Source organism: Elephas maximus, chromosome 10 (genome assembly GCF_024166365.1).
Source record: "Elephas maximus indicus isolate mEleMax1 chromosome 10, mEleMax1 primary haplotype, whole genome shotgun sequence".
NCBI classification, from domain to species: domain Eukaryota; kingdom Metazoa; phylum Chordata; class Mammalia; order Proboscidea; family Elephantidae; genus Elephas; species Elephas maximus.
In genome coordinates, this window is record NC_064828.1 from 68,439,928 (window position 1) to 68,456,537 (window position 16,610).

The 16,610-nt window shown below is 45.3% G+C and overlaps 1 protein-coding gene across 1 annotated transcript in view; it reads left to right on the top strand.

The window, feature by feature from the left end:
- Positions 1–222: 222 nt before the first annotated feature.
- The window catches only part of PELI2 (pellino E3 ubiquitin protein ligase family member 2), a 207,564-nt gene continuing 191,176 nt past the window's right edge, over positions 223–16,610 (top strand). Inside the window, exon 1 of the mRNA XM_049899406.1 lies at positions 223–621. Coding sequence (XP_049755363.1) covers positions 545–621 — 77 coding nt within the window. The 5' untranslated portion in view covers positions 223–544. The remainder of the gene's footprint in view (positions 622–16,610) is intronic.

The following is a 16,610-nucleotide window of genomic DNA, read 5'->3' on the forward strand; positions in this document are numbered from 1 at the left end:
CCGCCGCCGGGCCGGGGGCGGGGCGGGGAGGGGGCACGGACGGCCCCGCGCGCTGGCAGAGGGGGCGCCCCTCGGGTCGGGGGCGGCGGGACTGGTCCGGGGAGGCGGGCGGCTCCCACCTGCCCGCGCGCGGCTGGGCGGTCTGCGGGCCTGCCCCCGCCCCTCCCCCTCCCTGCCCCTGCCCCCGCCCCTCCCCCTCCCTGCCCCTGCCCCTCCTCCCCTCCTCTTCCTCCCTCCCTTCCGCGGGGCTCCGGCGGCGGCGGCGGCGGCGGCGGCGCTCGGCGCGGGCAGGTCGCTCTGCTGCCGGTTCCCATTTGTTGCCAGGTCTGGCTCGGAGCTGCCGCGGCGCGCGGAGCTCCGGGGAGCCCGGTGGGGCAGCCGCGCAGCCACGACGGAGCAGCCGCGGGACTGGCCGCCCCGCGCCCCCTTCGCCGCCGTGCCCTTCCCGGGCGCGCTCACCCCCTTCTCGGGATGGGATTGTAGCGGCGGCGCGGACTCGGCGGGGATCGCGGCGGAGGCGGCGGCAGCGGCCGAGCGGGGCTCCATGTTTTCCCCCGACCAAGAGGAGCACTGCGCCCCCAATAAGGAGCCGGTGAAATACGGGGAGCTGGTGGTGCTGGGGTGAGTCTGGGGGCCCTGACCTCGGGCAGCGGGTAGGGTGGCGAGCGCCCCGGGCTGGGGTGGCCGCCGTGCGCCGGTATCCCTGGACTGGCCAGCGGGGTGGTTGGGCGCTCTCTGGAGACTGCCGGGCTGTTGGGGCGGTGGGAGCAGCTCGGGAGAACCGGTCCGCGGGGGAGGGATGCGCGCGATTAGCGCGCGCGCGGGGCGCTGCGGCGGGCGCCGGGATGCACGGTCCGCGAGGAGGGAGGCAGCGGAGGAAGTGGCAGAGAGGGGCAGGAGACGCCGCCAGGGAGACTCGGGCGACGAGGACAGCATCCGCGGCGGCGGGGACTTGGGCGACGCTGGGTCCGCGGCGCGCAGCGCTCAGGGACGGGGTCCTGGGCCGCACCACCGGGCAGAGAGTGCGACTTCCCTGCGCGCTGCGTCCCGCCGGCCCGCGCCGATGAGGGTAGAAAGGCGCCGGGGGTGAGGCGCCGCCGTCGCGGCCACCTCGCAGTCTAGGAGGAGACCCCCACACTTGGCGAAGCTGCGAATCTCGCCCGGCCCCCGGGGCCCTCTACCCCGCAGACTGTGAGCCCCGGGCCCCAGGACTCCGCGCGCGGCGCTCTGGGCCGACGGATCTACGAGGCGGTGGTCCGCGGGCAGCGTTTCCCATATTGTTATGGTGGCAGTGAACTGTCTGTGACCCAGCCGGTCAGTGGGCCCTCAGCCTCTTCCTCCGAGAGTGTCCTGGTGGGGGAGGGACCGGGCTGGGGAATGAAGCGCGGGACTGCATCCCCCTGTGTCCCTCTGTTCAGGCAGCGGCCTCGCAGATGCCCTCCCGGCGACAGGGGCAGTGCGGGGGAGCTCTCCAGCTTTCACCCTCCTCGGCTCCCTCTGCTCTTCTGAAAACCACATTTTGAAGATAGTAATTATCTACAGTCGTTAAACGGCAGCAATTAGAGACTTCATCTACTTCCTGAGTTTCATTGTGACATTTCTATTGTTTACCCTTAATAAGCCAGGAGAGAGGCTTCGCCAGATTAAAGCAGGATAAAGTGGGCAATGACAGGGGAGTGGAATGGGGAGGGGGGTTAGGCAGCCAACTCTGGAGAAGAAGCACCTTGGATTTAACATCGGAGGAGAAAGGAGTATTTTTTCTTTGGATGTGTCGTTCACGGGAACCGGCGCGTTTGTCCCACGTATTGAAAGACCTGCATTCAGAACATCATTGGTGCTGATAGGTAGGCTTAGCACACACATGAGGAATCACTGGCATAGAAGGACTAAGGAAACTTTGAAAAAAGTGTTTTGATAGCTGAGTACCTTGAACTAAGTGCCAACTTAAAAATAATTTTCAAGAGAGGGAGGAATAAGAGAAACTTGGAGACACAGTACAACTCAAAGTTTTCAGGTCTTCCTCACTTTCTTGCTATAGTATTAATTGGAATATTATTTAAATCACCCATATTAGACGTCTAAATTACCTATTTTGAAGGTGATGTGCAGATGACCATTTTTCTCACCAGTGTTGGAATTGCACTTAAAAGACAAATGTTGAGGTTCATTGGAAGGAGGGAGGAATGGCAGGAAAAAAGCAGAGGCTTAGTCTGTTTTATGTAACCTCAGCCCAATCTAATTTTGTAGGGTTCGGTTTTGTTTGTGTGGCTGGCTTGAAAGTGTGTTTAACACTGTGAACCTGACATGAAAGATTAACTTATGCCAGAACTTGATTTCATGATTTCCTTTTGAGGAAATCATTGTTGAGATGTTGCAGAAAAGCAGCGTGAGAGTGGGCCTGGAGAGGTTTTGTGTTCATAGCTGGAAGTGCAGGGCATTCCGAGGCCATGAACAGGATTTATACTCTGGATTGTCCTAGTATCAGGGGCTTTACCCTAAAATAGGCTGTGTAAATGCATTCCCAATTGCATGTGCTTTGTCCTTTACCCACGCTTTTCCAGGAGAAGCAAAGTATGACATAGTTGGCACTTAATATTTTGGGCCAGGCACTCTGCAGTTATATGTGAACCTACTGTGTGTCAGCACAGTTTGGCACTGGGGATCCAGCAGTGAACAAGGAGCATTCATTTTGGTGTGGAGTAACAGGCATGAACTGAAATAAACATGTAAACAAATGAATAATAAATAACAAAAATAAACAATTTCCACCAAGTTTTAGAAAAAAGTTGATTAACTTAGAGAGTGACTGCTCTCTTCAGTTAGGTGGTCAGGAAAGGTCTTTCTGAAGAGGTGAAATGTGAGTTGATACCAGACTGTTGAGAACATCCTGGTTTGGTTTTTCAATACTTGAGAAGACTTGTAGTCTTGTTTTTATTTTGGGAGGAGGCTTCTGATCCTTTAGCAGTATTGAGCACATTGAGGAAGCTAGGTAAAATAGCGATTTGCTAGGTAGGTTTTGAAGAGACCCTTATTAATTTATATCCTATTGTTAGGACCTGACTCAGTGCCCTCCTTCCTAAAACAATATAAGTCAAATTAACATTCACTTTGCATGCCCGATCATGTAGAACGTAAACATTGGTAGATAATTCCTAGCAGATAAAATTATTCTCAATGTCTAAAAATGTCAAATGGCTGATATTGTTAGAAGCTTTTGCTTATACAACACAATGCTTTTTACTGTTGTGTGATTTTTTTCTCACTGTCTTCCAAATTTCATGGAGAAATGGTACTAGGATAGCCTGGAGAGCAGAATGAGCTGATATATGTGTCTACGTCCATATACAAATACTTCTGCATCTTATCATGTGTTACACATATTTAAGAGAATGCCAGGTAGTTAGGATTTTAGTAGGGTCATCACTTTTTTGGCAGGATAGTGACTGGTTATTGTATCAACTACAACTGTCTCTTGTGTCCATTATTTAATTGAAGGTAGAGAACATGACAGGTAAAACTACCGGGTCTTTTTTGCTGTTAGTTTAAAACTGGACTAAGAGTTTAAAGTTGGACACATGTCACAGGATTGGGAAGCAGTTCAGTGTAGTGGGCGGAGATGAACTTACAGTCGGGAGACCTAGATTCAGGTTCCTCTCTCTTGCCTACTGGTTTTGTGATTTTGTCCCTTACTCTGTTTCTTTACCAATAGCACAATGTGATTGGATTAGGTGGTCTTCAAGGGCCCTTCCTGGCCTACACTCAAATACTGTTCATTGTCTCTAGTATGGAAAAATGTATGATTAACATATTCTGAGCGCCTGGCATTTGTTGACTTTGCATATTATTAAGGTGATGGTGGCAGAATTCAAACGGGAATGCTTACTGTGTTTTAACAGCAGAAAAGGCCAGTGCTGTGATTGACTTCTATGAAGTATGCAGAGCCCTGGTGGTGTAGCGGTTAAGAGCTACAGCTGCTGACCAAAAGGTCAGTAGTTCGAATCCACCAGGCGCTCCTTGGAAACCCTGTCGGGTAGTTGTACTGTGTCCTGTAGGGTCGCTATGAATTGGAATCAACTTGATGGCAGTGGGTTTGGGTTTGTTTTTTTTTTTCATTTGATTGTTCACAAAATGTATTTTTATTGGCTCTGTCAAGCAAGGGTCCGTAGCTTAGGGCCTACAGATGGAATTCAAGGGACTCCTTATGCTTGAATGGGGTAAAAAATATATCTTTGTTTTTATTATACTCAAACTGAAATTTAGTGTTCCACTCAATTATAACTGTAGGCAAGGAATCACAGTAGCATATTAACAGTACCTGTGACTTTGTGGCTAATAAAAATTATAGATGTTTTCATATCACATTAGAGTTGTGCTGATATCTTAGAATACCACTTATGCTCATTACTACTTTGAAATTGTAATAATTAGACTTGCTGCTGTGTTTCCTTATTTAATGTAGTATTACAGAAATCTAAAATCCCCGACCCAGAAATATATATATAACATATATTGTTTTGTTATCCATGAGTTGGAGTCAACTTGATGGCAACATCTAACAACAGTGATATATATTATTATATCACAATTTAAAAACTCTTTTGATGATTAAGTATAATTGATTTCACTTGTCCTTTGCATTTTATTTAATGCATTTAAAAGCACTTTTCTGAGAAAGGCTCTATGGATGTCACCAGACTGATGCTTAGCACAAAAAAAGATTAAGAACTTCTGCAAATGAAGGTTTATAAACATGACTGAAAAAGGAAGTATTTTAGTTAGTGGAAACTGATCAAGGTCTACAAATGCAGGGTCAGGGAATCCTGGCCCTTTTTCCTTTGGATGCCATCATATTCTCAGATAAGACAAAGAAGACTCTTGCTTGGAGTATAGTCTGTATTTAAAGAAAAACAAAAAACAGCTCCCAACTTCTGTATACTGTATTTTTCTCAAATAACACGCTTACATACAATGCACGACATAGTTTGCTTACAAAAATAGTGAGGGAGTGGTTGTGCAGTTGCCAAAAACACATATAACGCGTGCGTTATTTGAGTAAAAAAGTTACTTTTTTTGGTTTTAACCTTGGCACTTTGCCTTGACTTACTCCTCTGCTTGATAGGAGTAAGTCACCTTGAAATATTCCCTAACAATTTTTCTTTTCTCATCCTCCTCTCTAATTGGGCTCAGAGACATCAAACACCAGTATCCTTTATAGACTAACACGTCTTTGAACTTTTTTTTTTAATTAAAAAAAAAAAAAACTTTACTGTCACTCAGTGTGTGGGGTGATCTGAAGAGCTCAGATCTGTTTGTGTGGATGGAGTGTCTAATTCCATAGTCTCTTAAGGGTTGTAATGTTACTGGCTTTGGGTTGCTATATTTTCCTTTACTAACTTTAGCCTTGTTTGGAGTATGTGGCTGTCTGTGCTGCTTTGTGGTTTCTAGTCTGGCTTTCTCAGATTTGTTTCTCTCTTTAACACACCCAGTCTGAAACCTTCATTAGGGCTTTTCATTTTTGATTGTATTTCATCATGTGACCAATATTTGGGGATGGTTTGTGTAAACAAAAGTAAAGCCAGGTGGATCCAGGTGCCAGCAACTTTAACAAACATATTTTATTTAAAAGATAAAACACATACCTGCACACAAAAGACCAAATAAACAAAAGCATACCAGTTGTTGTGTCACATTGGGACAGAGGGTTGTATCTGCTGTGCTGGGATCAGCAATGGGGCCTCCCCCTGGAGTGTGTAGGGCTGCAGGTTGGCTGTTGAATGGAGGCAACAATGAGTTGGTGTACCTTATTGGTATGGAAGGCAAACACCTGTGAAAAGGAATTTCTGATGTCTTTTGTTTTAAACGCTTCTCCTGGGGTGTCTGGAAATCTATTTTATAAAAAGAAAAGTGAAGGTACAAATGATTGCATTATTAGGTTCTTACTGTGCTTATTGCCATTTTCATCTTCTAGAAAATAAGAAGAGCGGAAAGTGCTTAGTATTTCATAGCTTTGTCTAAATGCCCTGTTCTCAACCTCTACACACGTGAAGGTCAGTTTTGAGGTGTGTGGCGGTCAGTTTTGAGGTGTGTGGCCAGTAACTTGTGACAGGTATTACCGCGTGGATCTTGCAGATGATTCGGAGGTGTCCTCTTAATAATGCTGTTTTCCACTCACTTGCACTCTGATATGTTTTCTCTAGTGGGAGAGAGAGATGGAGTTATGTCAGGTAAACCAGGAGTTTATTCACTCAACAAATACTTATCAGGTGTCTGTTCTTCCAGGCACGGGGATGTGGTGTGGACAGAGCAGACTGACCCCTGCCCATATGAATTGTGCATAACCTGTAGCCTATCTCTTATTGTCACAGCCCGTTGGAGAACAACCATCGCCGACATACAAAACCAAAACCAAACCCGTTGCCGTTGAGTCGATTCCGACCGTATAGGCCAGAGAAGAACTGCCCCATAGGGTTTCCAAGGAATGCCTGGTGGATTCGAACTGCTGACCTTTTGGTTAGCAGCTGTAGCTCTTGACCACTACGACACCAGGGTTTTCTGCCGACATACACTTTATTTATTTATTCCTCAAATAATTGAGCATCTACTGTGTGTCAGATGCTGGCCTTGGCACTAAAGGATCCAGAGGTGAACAAGACAGATACAGCCCCTGTTGTTATGGAGATTACAGTACAGTAAGGGAGATAAAAAGCAATTCACAGAGTGTACACTGTAAGGGGGGACACATTAGCAGGGTCACCCATCCCGGTGCCAGGATGAGAAGAGAATGGCCAGGTGGAGGTGGGAGGGAAAGGGTGATATGCAATACTCTTGAGACCCAGAGGTGAGTGTGCATGGCTCCTTTGAAGAGCTAAGAAAAGCCCTAGGTAGCTAGAGAGGACTGGTTGAACTCAATAAGGGGAGAGATGAGGTTGGGGATGTTGATGGGGGCAGATCTTGGAAGGGTTTTATACTTTATCCTAAGGGCGTGGGAAACTGTAGCAGAGTCTTCAGCTGTGAAATGGGAGCGGAGAAGGCACTTCTTCAGGAAGTGAGCTCAGCTGTCCTGATTCCTGTTTCTGGTTCCCGTCCTTGTGAGGCTTAGTTGCATCCCTTAACCCTAGTTCTGTGTGATTAACCATTCACTGAGTGACTCAGGAAAATATTTATTGAGTACCAGCACTGCTCTGGGCACTGGGCTGCAGAAGCAAATGACAGACAACTTCCCTGCCAGTGCGGAGTTTACCTTTTAATGGGAGAGATGCGCAGTGGCAAAAGAGCAAGCAAACAAGTAGATAAATTTCACAGAGTGCTTTGAAGAAAATAAAGCAGGATGGGGGGGAAAGGGGGTGTGATTGGGTGGGCAGGGGTGGGGGAACTAGCAGGATAAAGTGCTAGGGATAAGGGTTGGGGGTCCTTTTAGACAGAATGATCAGGAAAGGCTTTTCTGAGAAAATAATCCTGTTTCCTTTGAGAGCCTCCATCTTTTTTGATATCTACTATATATGTGTGTGTGTATATATGTGTGTGTGTATATATATATATATATTTGCTTAAGCCACCTTGAGTGGATTCTGCTCTTACGCCAAAGGGTTCCTGAGTATTCCATTAGCTAAGGAGGCAAAATATATAAACAATTTCCCAAAGAGAAAGAAATATAAACACATATAAGGACATATATTTAGCATCCCTGGACATAAACATGCTTTTGTCTGCCTTGCTGCTTGCCACGTGCTCAGGATAATAATTGCATTCTACCAGAGTTCATTGAAATAGTCTGGTCTTCCCTCAGAGTTTGCCCTTTGAGGGCAGGAACCATGACTACCATCCACTCTGGAGAGCTGAACACACTTCATCTGGTAGGCATTAGGCCCTCCCTGAGTGTCTTGAAGGAATGAATTTCCATTACACACCCGGTGCCCCATTCGACAAAGAAGTTGCAGGGGCTCAGTTCCTCAATTTGGAAGGAACAGGCAGACTTTGTAGCTGAGCTCCAGTTTTGTAAACAGCCCTACCAACCTTTAGGGCCCAAGTTAAAGCCTCCCTGAGATTCTATACATGTACTTTACTGATACCAGATATTCCAGTTTCAACTTTTGTTTGTTTTTCTTTTTGTCTGTCACCCAACAGTCACTTTGTCACCTGCAGAAAGTTCTGCCTTGGAGGGAAGCAGGCCATCTGTTCTGATTCCCTCAGCTGCTCTGAGCTGCATTGCAGTGGGCTATGGTGGCGTTGAAAGGCTGTGGTCATTAATGCCTGTTAATGATGGCTAGAAATACTATGGAATACAACCCTCTTAGATGACAAACCTAATAAATATGCATCGGGGGTATTTTCGGCAGCAGGTTTAAGGCTATTGCAAGTCATTCTCTATTGAGGTTTTATTTCCAGCCGTCCACATAATGCTTCCCACTCTCAAACACTTAACTCCACTTGTTCCCTGCTTTTCTGCTCATGCAGAATCTGTTTTTAGGATAAGAAATTATTATTTCAAGCTTTGTACTTCCATTCTAATTAGTATTGTTTTAACAGCATCAAACCAAAGCAGGCAGTTGTATCTTTAGCTTCTAGACCATTGGTATAAAGCAGCTGTTTACTGTTACTGAGTGCCTCCGCTAAGCCTCAGAGGATTCTTCCTCCCTTCCCATCCGTATGTGGCCTTCTCGTACTTCCTGGTACACAGTTATGTTGTCATTGTTTTGAGTCAATTCCAACTCATAGAGACCCCATGTGTCAGAGTATAACTGCTGCATAGGGTTTTCTAGGCTGTAAGCTTTACAGAGCAGATCTCCAGATCCTTCTGTGGAGCCACTGGGCGGATTTGAACCGCCAACTTTCAGTTAGCTGCTGAGTGCTAAACCCTTGTGCCACTAGGGCTCGTACACAGTTACAGATCACCCTAATTATAATCAGAACTTGTGATGGGCACGCAATTAGGTTATTCTGGAGCACTCGATTATTTATTGGTTTATTAATTTACTGCCCTGAGGAAAGGCCGTTTCTGCAAAAGGACTCTCGACACAAAAGGGAACGTGCTTTCACATCAAATCCCAGAAAATTATGCAGACTGGATTCTGGCTGTAGTACATAAGATTATGTTATGGTTGGGGTGCTTTTGTTATTACACTGTCTTGGGTAGAATTTAGAATGGAATCTTTATTTTTGCTCTATAGCTAAAAGTACACAAGAGGTTTATAGTACAGATAGATAAGTGGTGTTTGTCAGCAGTTTATACATCTCAAAATACTTTTCCACATACTTGAGCTTTTTTCACTTACTAAGGATTCGAATGTTTGACCCTTTAAACCATCCAATGAAAGAATTGTACTAAAAGGCCATGTTGCTGGGGGCCGGTGTAGAGATGGCCTGACTTCTCCAAGGTCATGCAGCCAGTTGATGATCAGATAAGAGAACTCAGGGTTTACCAGTTCCCATGCTGTTCCCACCTTGTCTTCAAAACGGCCAGCAGTAGCCCCTCCTATTCCCTGTATCCCTGTGCTGGACTTCCCATCAGGAGGTGAAGTTTTTATCCCCTTGAATCTTGGCTGGCTCTTTGATTTGCTTCAACTAGCTGAATGTGTTCGTTTTGGGTGTTGCTTTAAGGGGTGTTGTTAGTTGCCCTCTAATTGGTGCTGACTCAGGGTAACCCTATATACAACGGAATGAAATGTTGCCCTGTCCTGTACCATCTTCACAATGTTGATACGTTCATTCCATTGTTGCGGCCACTGCGTATTTTAAGGGTGGCCTTCCAACCCGGGGGGCTCTTCATCCAGCACCATATCAGACAATACTCTGTTGTGAGCCATAGGGTTTTCACTGACTGATTTTCGGAAGTAGATCACTGGGTCTTCCTAGTCTGTCTTAGTCTGAAAGCTCTGCTGAAACCTGTTCACCATGAGTGACTCTGATGGCATCTGAAATATCGGTGGCATAACTTCTAGCATCCCAGTGACATGCAAGCCACCACAGTATGACAGACTGACAGCTGGTGGTAGAGAGGTGTTGTGGCTTCTGTTTTGAACCTCTTTGAAGGCATCTGCCATATAAAGAAGGCTGGTTGCCTTGCTGGAGAGAGTGGCTCTGGTGGGTAAGAGATTACAAAAGGAGAAAGAGGCCTGGCCAGTTCTGAGCCATCCTAGCCACTCTAGCTGAGGCAGCAGTGTGAATAAAGTCATCTTGAATCCTTCAGCCCATCAGTCTGCCCAGTTAACACCACATGGAGCAGAGATGAGCTGTTCCCACCAAGCCTTGCCCAAACTAAAGAATTGTGATCCAATAAATGGTGGTGGTGGTTTTAAGCCACTGCATTTTGGGGTGGTTTGTTACGCAGCAATAGGTGACTGAAACTCCATGATGCCTCCTTTTCATATAGTTCTGTTTAGATTTGACAAAATCAAAAAATTCACTAAGTTTTTGTTGGGTTGTTTTTTCTTTCCTTCATAATATCGATTATTTTAATAAGTACAATTTCAGCCTTTTGAATGAGTTATTCCCCAAATTAAATAGTCCATTTTCTGAAAAACTTAGCTAACAAAAGCGTTTGTGGGATAACTGTATGATATATAAATCATCTACAGTTCTCTTTGCAGTTTTTAATCTCTCTAGTCAGTATTATCTCCTGAAATTTGCTGAGAACACAGCAGTTGAAGAATGGCCAAGCTTAGCTGAACACCATGCTCCTGGTAAACTCGGACAGAAGCAGCTTTAACGAAGGGCAGCTAATACATGGCACAGATTTTCAGCCTTTTAAAGGTCACTCGATGTGAAATTATAGAACTAACAGATTTGAGTTGTGGAGGTAATCTGTATTAGTACCCTGCAGGTACAGAGTGATGAATGGATCAGAAAAATGTGTTAACACTGCAGTTGGGTGGTAAAATGACAGAATGAGAATTCATTGATATCCGTTCTACCTGTCTGTGAGTCAACAGTAAGAAGGAAGCACAGTTCCTGAACTACTTCACGTGACTCATCCCCACCACTGATGCCAATTCCATGCTGATTAAGAAGCAAGCAAAGGCAGAAGATTGCTTTGGCATGGTGCATCCTGGCTAGGGTAGACCAGTACTCTGAGATAGTACTGTCTCTGTAGAAAGCGAGATGGTGTGGGAAAGCAGCCATACCTGCCAACCAGCTGCACAATAGCACGGTGGGGAGAACTGCAGGCAAAGAAGCCACTTGTTACCACCTCAAAACTGAGCATCTCCATAAAAGAGGGCGGCGGGGAGGGGAGAGCGATTTCTCTAGTAGCTGAAGTGGATATAACTTTTGAAGTTCCCTCAAATCTGTTTGGGGAATTTTAACCTTTGCCATATTTAATCAGAGAGACTGACAAATTTAAAATGAAGGCTTTGTATTCCAAGTTTATGAACTAAGTGTGAAAGAAATGTAAAGAATTAAACCTTCAAATGATGTATTTTATAAGTTTGTAGATTGCATAATTTCATAACTGTCAAAGTTTAAAATGACACCAGGACTTTTGGAACACCATACACATATTTTTTATTGCATGTGTATTCTGTGTGAAAACTAAAACAAACGCACTGCTGTCCAGTTGATTCCGATTCATAGCAACCCTGTAGGACAGAGTAGAACTGCCCCCTAGGATTTCCAAGACTGTAATCTTTATGGAAGCAGACTGCCACGTTTTTCTCTTGTGGAGTGGTTGGTGAATTCAACCTGCCAACCTTTTGGTTAGTTACTGAACGCTTAACCACAGCACCACCAGGGCTCTTCTGTGTTCTTCAGGGCTTTGAACCAGTTTGTTCTGTTGATACCTACACGCCCCCCAGCTGAAAATCTGCATTCCAAACAAGTTCCCGGGAAACGCTGGTGGCATACTAGTTAAGTGCTAAGGCTGCTAACGGAAAGATCTGGCTGCTAACCGAAAGATCGGCAGTTTGAATCCACCAGCCGCTCCTTGGAAACTCTATGGGGCGGTTCTACTCTGTCCTATAGGGTCACTATGAGTTGGAATCAACTCAATGGCAAAGAGCAAAGGAACAAGTTCCCTGCTGAAAGTTTGCAATTCTAACAAGTTCCCAGAAAGTTATAGGGTGGTTTTGAGTTGGAATTGACTCTACAAGTAATGAGATGTATTAGGGTTATTGTTATTTTTTCAGTTTTGATGATGATGATTTCATGTTAGAGGACCAGGAGTGGTGGAACCATTATAAGGAAATGCCATCCAGGACATACAATCTAAAGGGTAGGACAGATAAATTAGCAATAAATCATGCATGGTGTAGAGGAAAGGTGGTTGGAGGGAGCTGTTATTTATCAGGTGCTCTGTGTGCCAGGTCCTATTAGGTGTCTTACTTTATCAGCCCCAGGAATTAGATTTTATTATAGGCAGTCCCCTGGTTACAAACAAGATTGGTTCCTAAGTCTGTCTTTAAGTCGAATTTGTAGGTAAGTCAGGACAGGTATATGTGGTTCTTATTTAGTGTTAGTCAAATTCTTCATCACAATCGCCTTCACTTGCTGCATGTGCAGCATTTAAATCATTGAAAAGACTTCGAGCCTTTTCTTGCACTAATGTATACGAGCCATTGTATTTAACACTAGTCTGTTCTTAAGTACTAGCTATTTTTTTTTTATCCCTATGTCAGATGTTCTTAACCTGGGAACTTACTGTATTTGGGAAATGAGGTTCCAGCTTAGTGACTTGTCTAAGGTCACTCACCCCATCAGTGGCAGAGCCTGGGTTGAAGGTAGGTTTGTATCGCTTGAATCTTTCCAGCAGGATGAAGGTCAGAAGGTCAGAATGATTTCCCAGAGGAGATGGCCTTTGAGCAGAGTTTTGAAGGGTGACCTGAATTTTGATAGAGTGAGAGAGGGTGTTCTAGGCTGAGGAAGCAGTAGGGGTGAAAGCATGGGATTTTTGGAATTCATGAGATTTGGCTAGAGACTGAAGTGCTTGGGGAAGGAGACAAAGTTGAAAGTTAGGTTGGAGTGTTATCACCTGTTCAAGAAACACTCATGCTGTGGATACAGTGGGTATCAACAGTGGTCCCTGCCTTCAGACTTATAGCCTACCAGGAAAGAAGGACTTCCAGCAGATTAAACTTGGCAGAGTGTTGTCAAGAAGTGCAGTGGTTAAGAGCTATGGCTGCTAATCAAAAGGTCAGCAGTTCAAATCCACCAGCCCCTCCTAGGAAACCCTATGGGACAGTTCTACTCTGTCCTAAAGGGTTGCTATGAGTCAGGATTGACTTAACAGCAACGAGTTTGGTTTTTGGTTTTTACTGTGGGAACAAAACTAGTTTGTGTGGGGAGGGAGGGATTCCATTTAAGTGGGGATGGAAAGGGTGAATAGGAGTAAGCAGAGCCTTAACCAGGGGGAGTGCCCTGTACCTGAAGGCATGTTAGGAGCTTGAGTAGGAGCTAAGAGACATCCAGTGAGTTTGGATATTAAGGGGTTGGAGGGGCAGTGTAGTGAGATGTAGGTCCTCTGAAGATGTAGGCCTCCAGGAGTGGGTAGCCTTGATAACATTTTGAGGAGTTACTCCATCCTCTAGGTAATGGACGCGTTTTAAGCTTCCTGAGTTAACCAGTCTTCAGGAATGGATCTTACTTGAAATCTCCAAATAGGCTATCCTTTTCTTTAGTTCATTTGCTTTTACCTTTGGCCCGTTTCCTGTCAAGGGCCAGTGGCTCAGGTTGCTGTAGCCCTCCTCCATGTGATGGCGACTGGGGGGTAAAATGGTCAGTTGTTCACTTGGTGAGTTGTTGAAAGAGGAATGAAAGACCTCTTTTACTTTTGCACGCGCAGTCGCCTCTCCTCCGGAGCCTTGCTTTCGCAGAACGCCCAGGTGATGGCGTCCTGTGTGCACTGTCTACTGGGCTAATGGGACTTGCCACTCTGCAGCCTTCCTTTCCTCTCCCGGAGTAGGCTGAGTGTGCGAACCATCTAGGGGATCACTGGGAGGAAGGAATGAATACCCAGCTCCTCCCCCAGGTGCTTATTTCCGCCCATGGTTGGGCTTTGCCCTCTATAGTGTTGACTCTCCGGGCTGTCTCTGGCTGAGGCGTACTGGCAGAAGTGTGCGAACATGTAGAACTGGCATTTTGCCCGTAGAACAGCCCCTCTGGTGGTATAATTGATCCCATCGCCAGGAAAAGAGAGAGAGAAGAACAGAATTATTTTCTTGCGACATTTGCAGGAGGTATGTGGTCTCTGATCACAGACGGGTTGCTCTGTTTGCTTGCCCTGCTTGAGCTGTTGGTCCCATCTCAACCCCTACCTCTTCTTCAAGGTACTCCACTCCTTTTGAATTTAAGTGGAAGTTCCTGCTCAGAAACCTGTGGTTTAAAATCATTGTTAAAGAGTAAGCATTAGGACATGAGCTTTTTTTTTTTTTTTTCACCCCTTCTGCGATGAGGAAATTCTAAGCTGGGTCATTGCAAGTTAGTGGCCTGTTCTTTCTCTTCGTTTGAGGTGCCCAGAGAGGCTGGCTCAAAGGTCATAATGATACTCAGTCTTCATTGAGTCCTTAGCCAGGCCCTGTGCAAAGAGCTGATCAAGCATGGCCTCTTTAAATCCTGTCCTCAGATGGGGAAACTGAGTCATGGTGGCTGAGAAGCTTGTCCAGGGCCACTGACAGAGCTCTGACTTGAACTCGGGGGTTTCTGACTCCAGTGCCTTTGTTCCTAAATTCTGCCTTCACTCGGTGTGTTCAGAAGCAGTTTTGTACTTTTTTTTAACCAAACACTTACATATTGGATATTGCCGTTAAAAGGAACCCTGATGGTGCAATGCTTAAACGCCTGGCTACTAACTGAAATGTATGTGGTTCAAACTCATCAGTGGCTCCAAGGGAGAAAAGATGTGCAGATCTGTTCCCTTAAAGATTACAGCCTAGAAAACCCTATGGGGGCAGTTCTGCTTACTCTGTCCTGTCGGGTCACTGTGAGTTGGAATTGACTTGATGGCACCTAACAACAGTAACATTCTCATTCAACACAATAACACAAAACTTCACTTTAACTAAGTTACCAGTAAGGTTAACTGGTTTTTCTTATAACTTATATTAACTTTTTTTGAAATTGCCTGTATATGTGCTTTGCCTACTTACAGATCTTGGTCCCGTGCATTTTCAAAAAATTAACATATATGATCTCTATGAGATAAAAACATTAATCTTCATCATACCTGCCTTCTTATTCACCTGAATATTTTACAGTTGGATGAATGCTTCTAGGAAGACCTACCTTTATAGACCCACAAAAATTCAGAGTTCATTTCTCTAGTTTTGAAGGCAACCCCTTGAGTTATTTTGCCTCCCTGCAGAAAAGCTCTCTAATCCCGTTAGCTGTGGCATGTTCCCTTGAAATATTTCTTTTTCTTTCGGCTGTTGTTAGTGATAATTTAGGCCACTGTTTGTATTGTGTTTATAGCTTGAAAAAGGGGCTTTAAGTGCTTTTCCTCTCAAGCAAAGGCCTGCCTTTGCCTGGAGACTAATGTCACTGCATGCTGATTTATCCTTTCCTGCCTCTTGATCTTCCTGTTCGTACTGATTAAGGGAAAAGACCTTCATAACTTCTCTCCATCTCCTGACTAACTACTTACTATAGCCGTTCCAACAATGGCACTATGAAAAGCATAGATAGGCCAATAGCAGTCCAGGAAAAATGCCTTTTATTTGCTTATTCTACATGTTAACTTAGACCAGATGCCAGCTTAAGGCTCTGGTGAAGCTCAGTTGGTTTAGACCCTTCTGGAAGCTGACATGTCTCCTTGCTGTGTGGTGTCAACCTTGCTGTGAGGACAGTTCAGCCTTTTTGGTTACATGAGTGATGAAGTACCTACAACTCAAGGTTTCTGAAAAAAGTGTTCTTAGCAAACAGGCACCCCAAGATATCAGATGGTAAAACACCCAAGGACAAACAGCATCTTGAGAAGCGGTATTAGATGTTACATGGGGGGAAACACAGACCTGGATGCACTGTGGGGATATAATTCAATCAGGAGATTCTGATAATGTAATAAGCCACACAGGGGTGAAACTCGAGTGATTTACACACACCAGAATGCCCTTCAGTTGCATTATTGTCTTATAATGGTTGTCTGCCTGTGTCCTACTGTTTTAAATATTAAAAAAACAGAAAAAACCCAAAAACTCACTTTTTCCCCGGGTGGGAGAGAAAAGACACAAATCTTTATCACATTAATAATTTGTATGCCCTCCTTCCCAATCCCTACCATCCGTGACTGTCAAAGCCCATGTTTTGAGTTTAATTTTGAGAAGTTCTGTACCAAATAATGAAGCATACCGATTCTGCGTTGTATGAGAAATAAAACTGCTCCGAGATTGTGCCAAGTAAAATTTAGCTGTGGTGGCAAGCCCGCATGCCTCTTTAGCTCCCAGGAAACCTACTGAAAGAGAACCTAGCTCTATTCTTAATCTTGCTCCCCAGGCACAGCCATGTAGAGCTGCTTCCCTTTTTGTAGGTAGTATAGATAGTAAAGGCGGTCTGAGAGGCCCTGGGTGGTGCAGATGGCTAACGCTTGGCTGCTAACCAAATGGTTGGAGGTTCAAGTCCACCCAGAGGCACCTTGGAAGAAACACCTGGCGATCGCCTTCCGAAAAATCAACCATGGAAAACCTGTG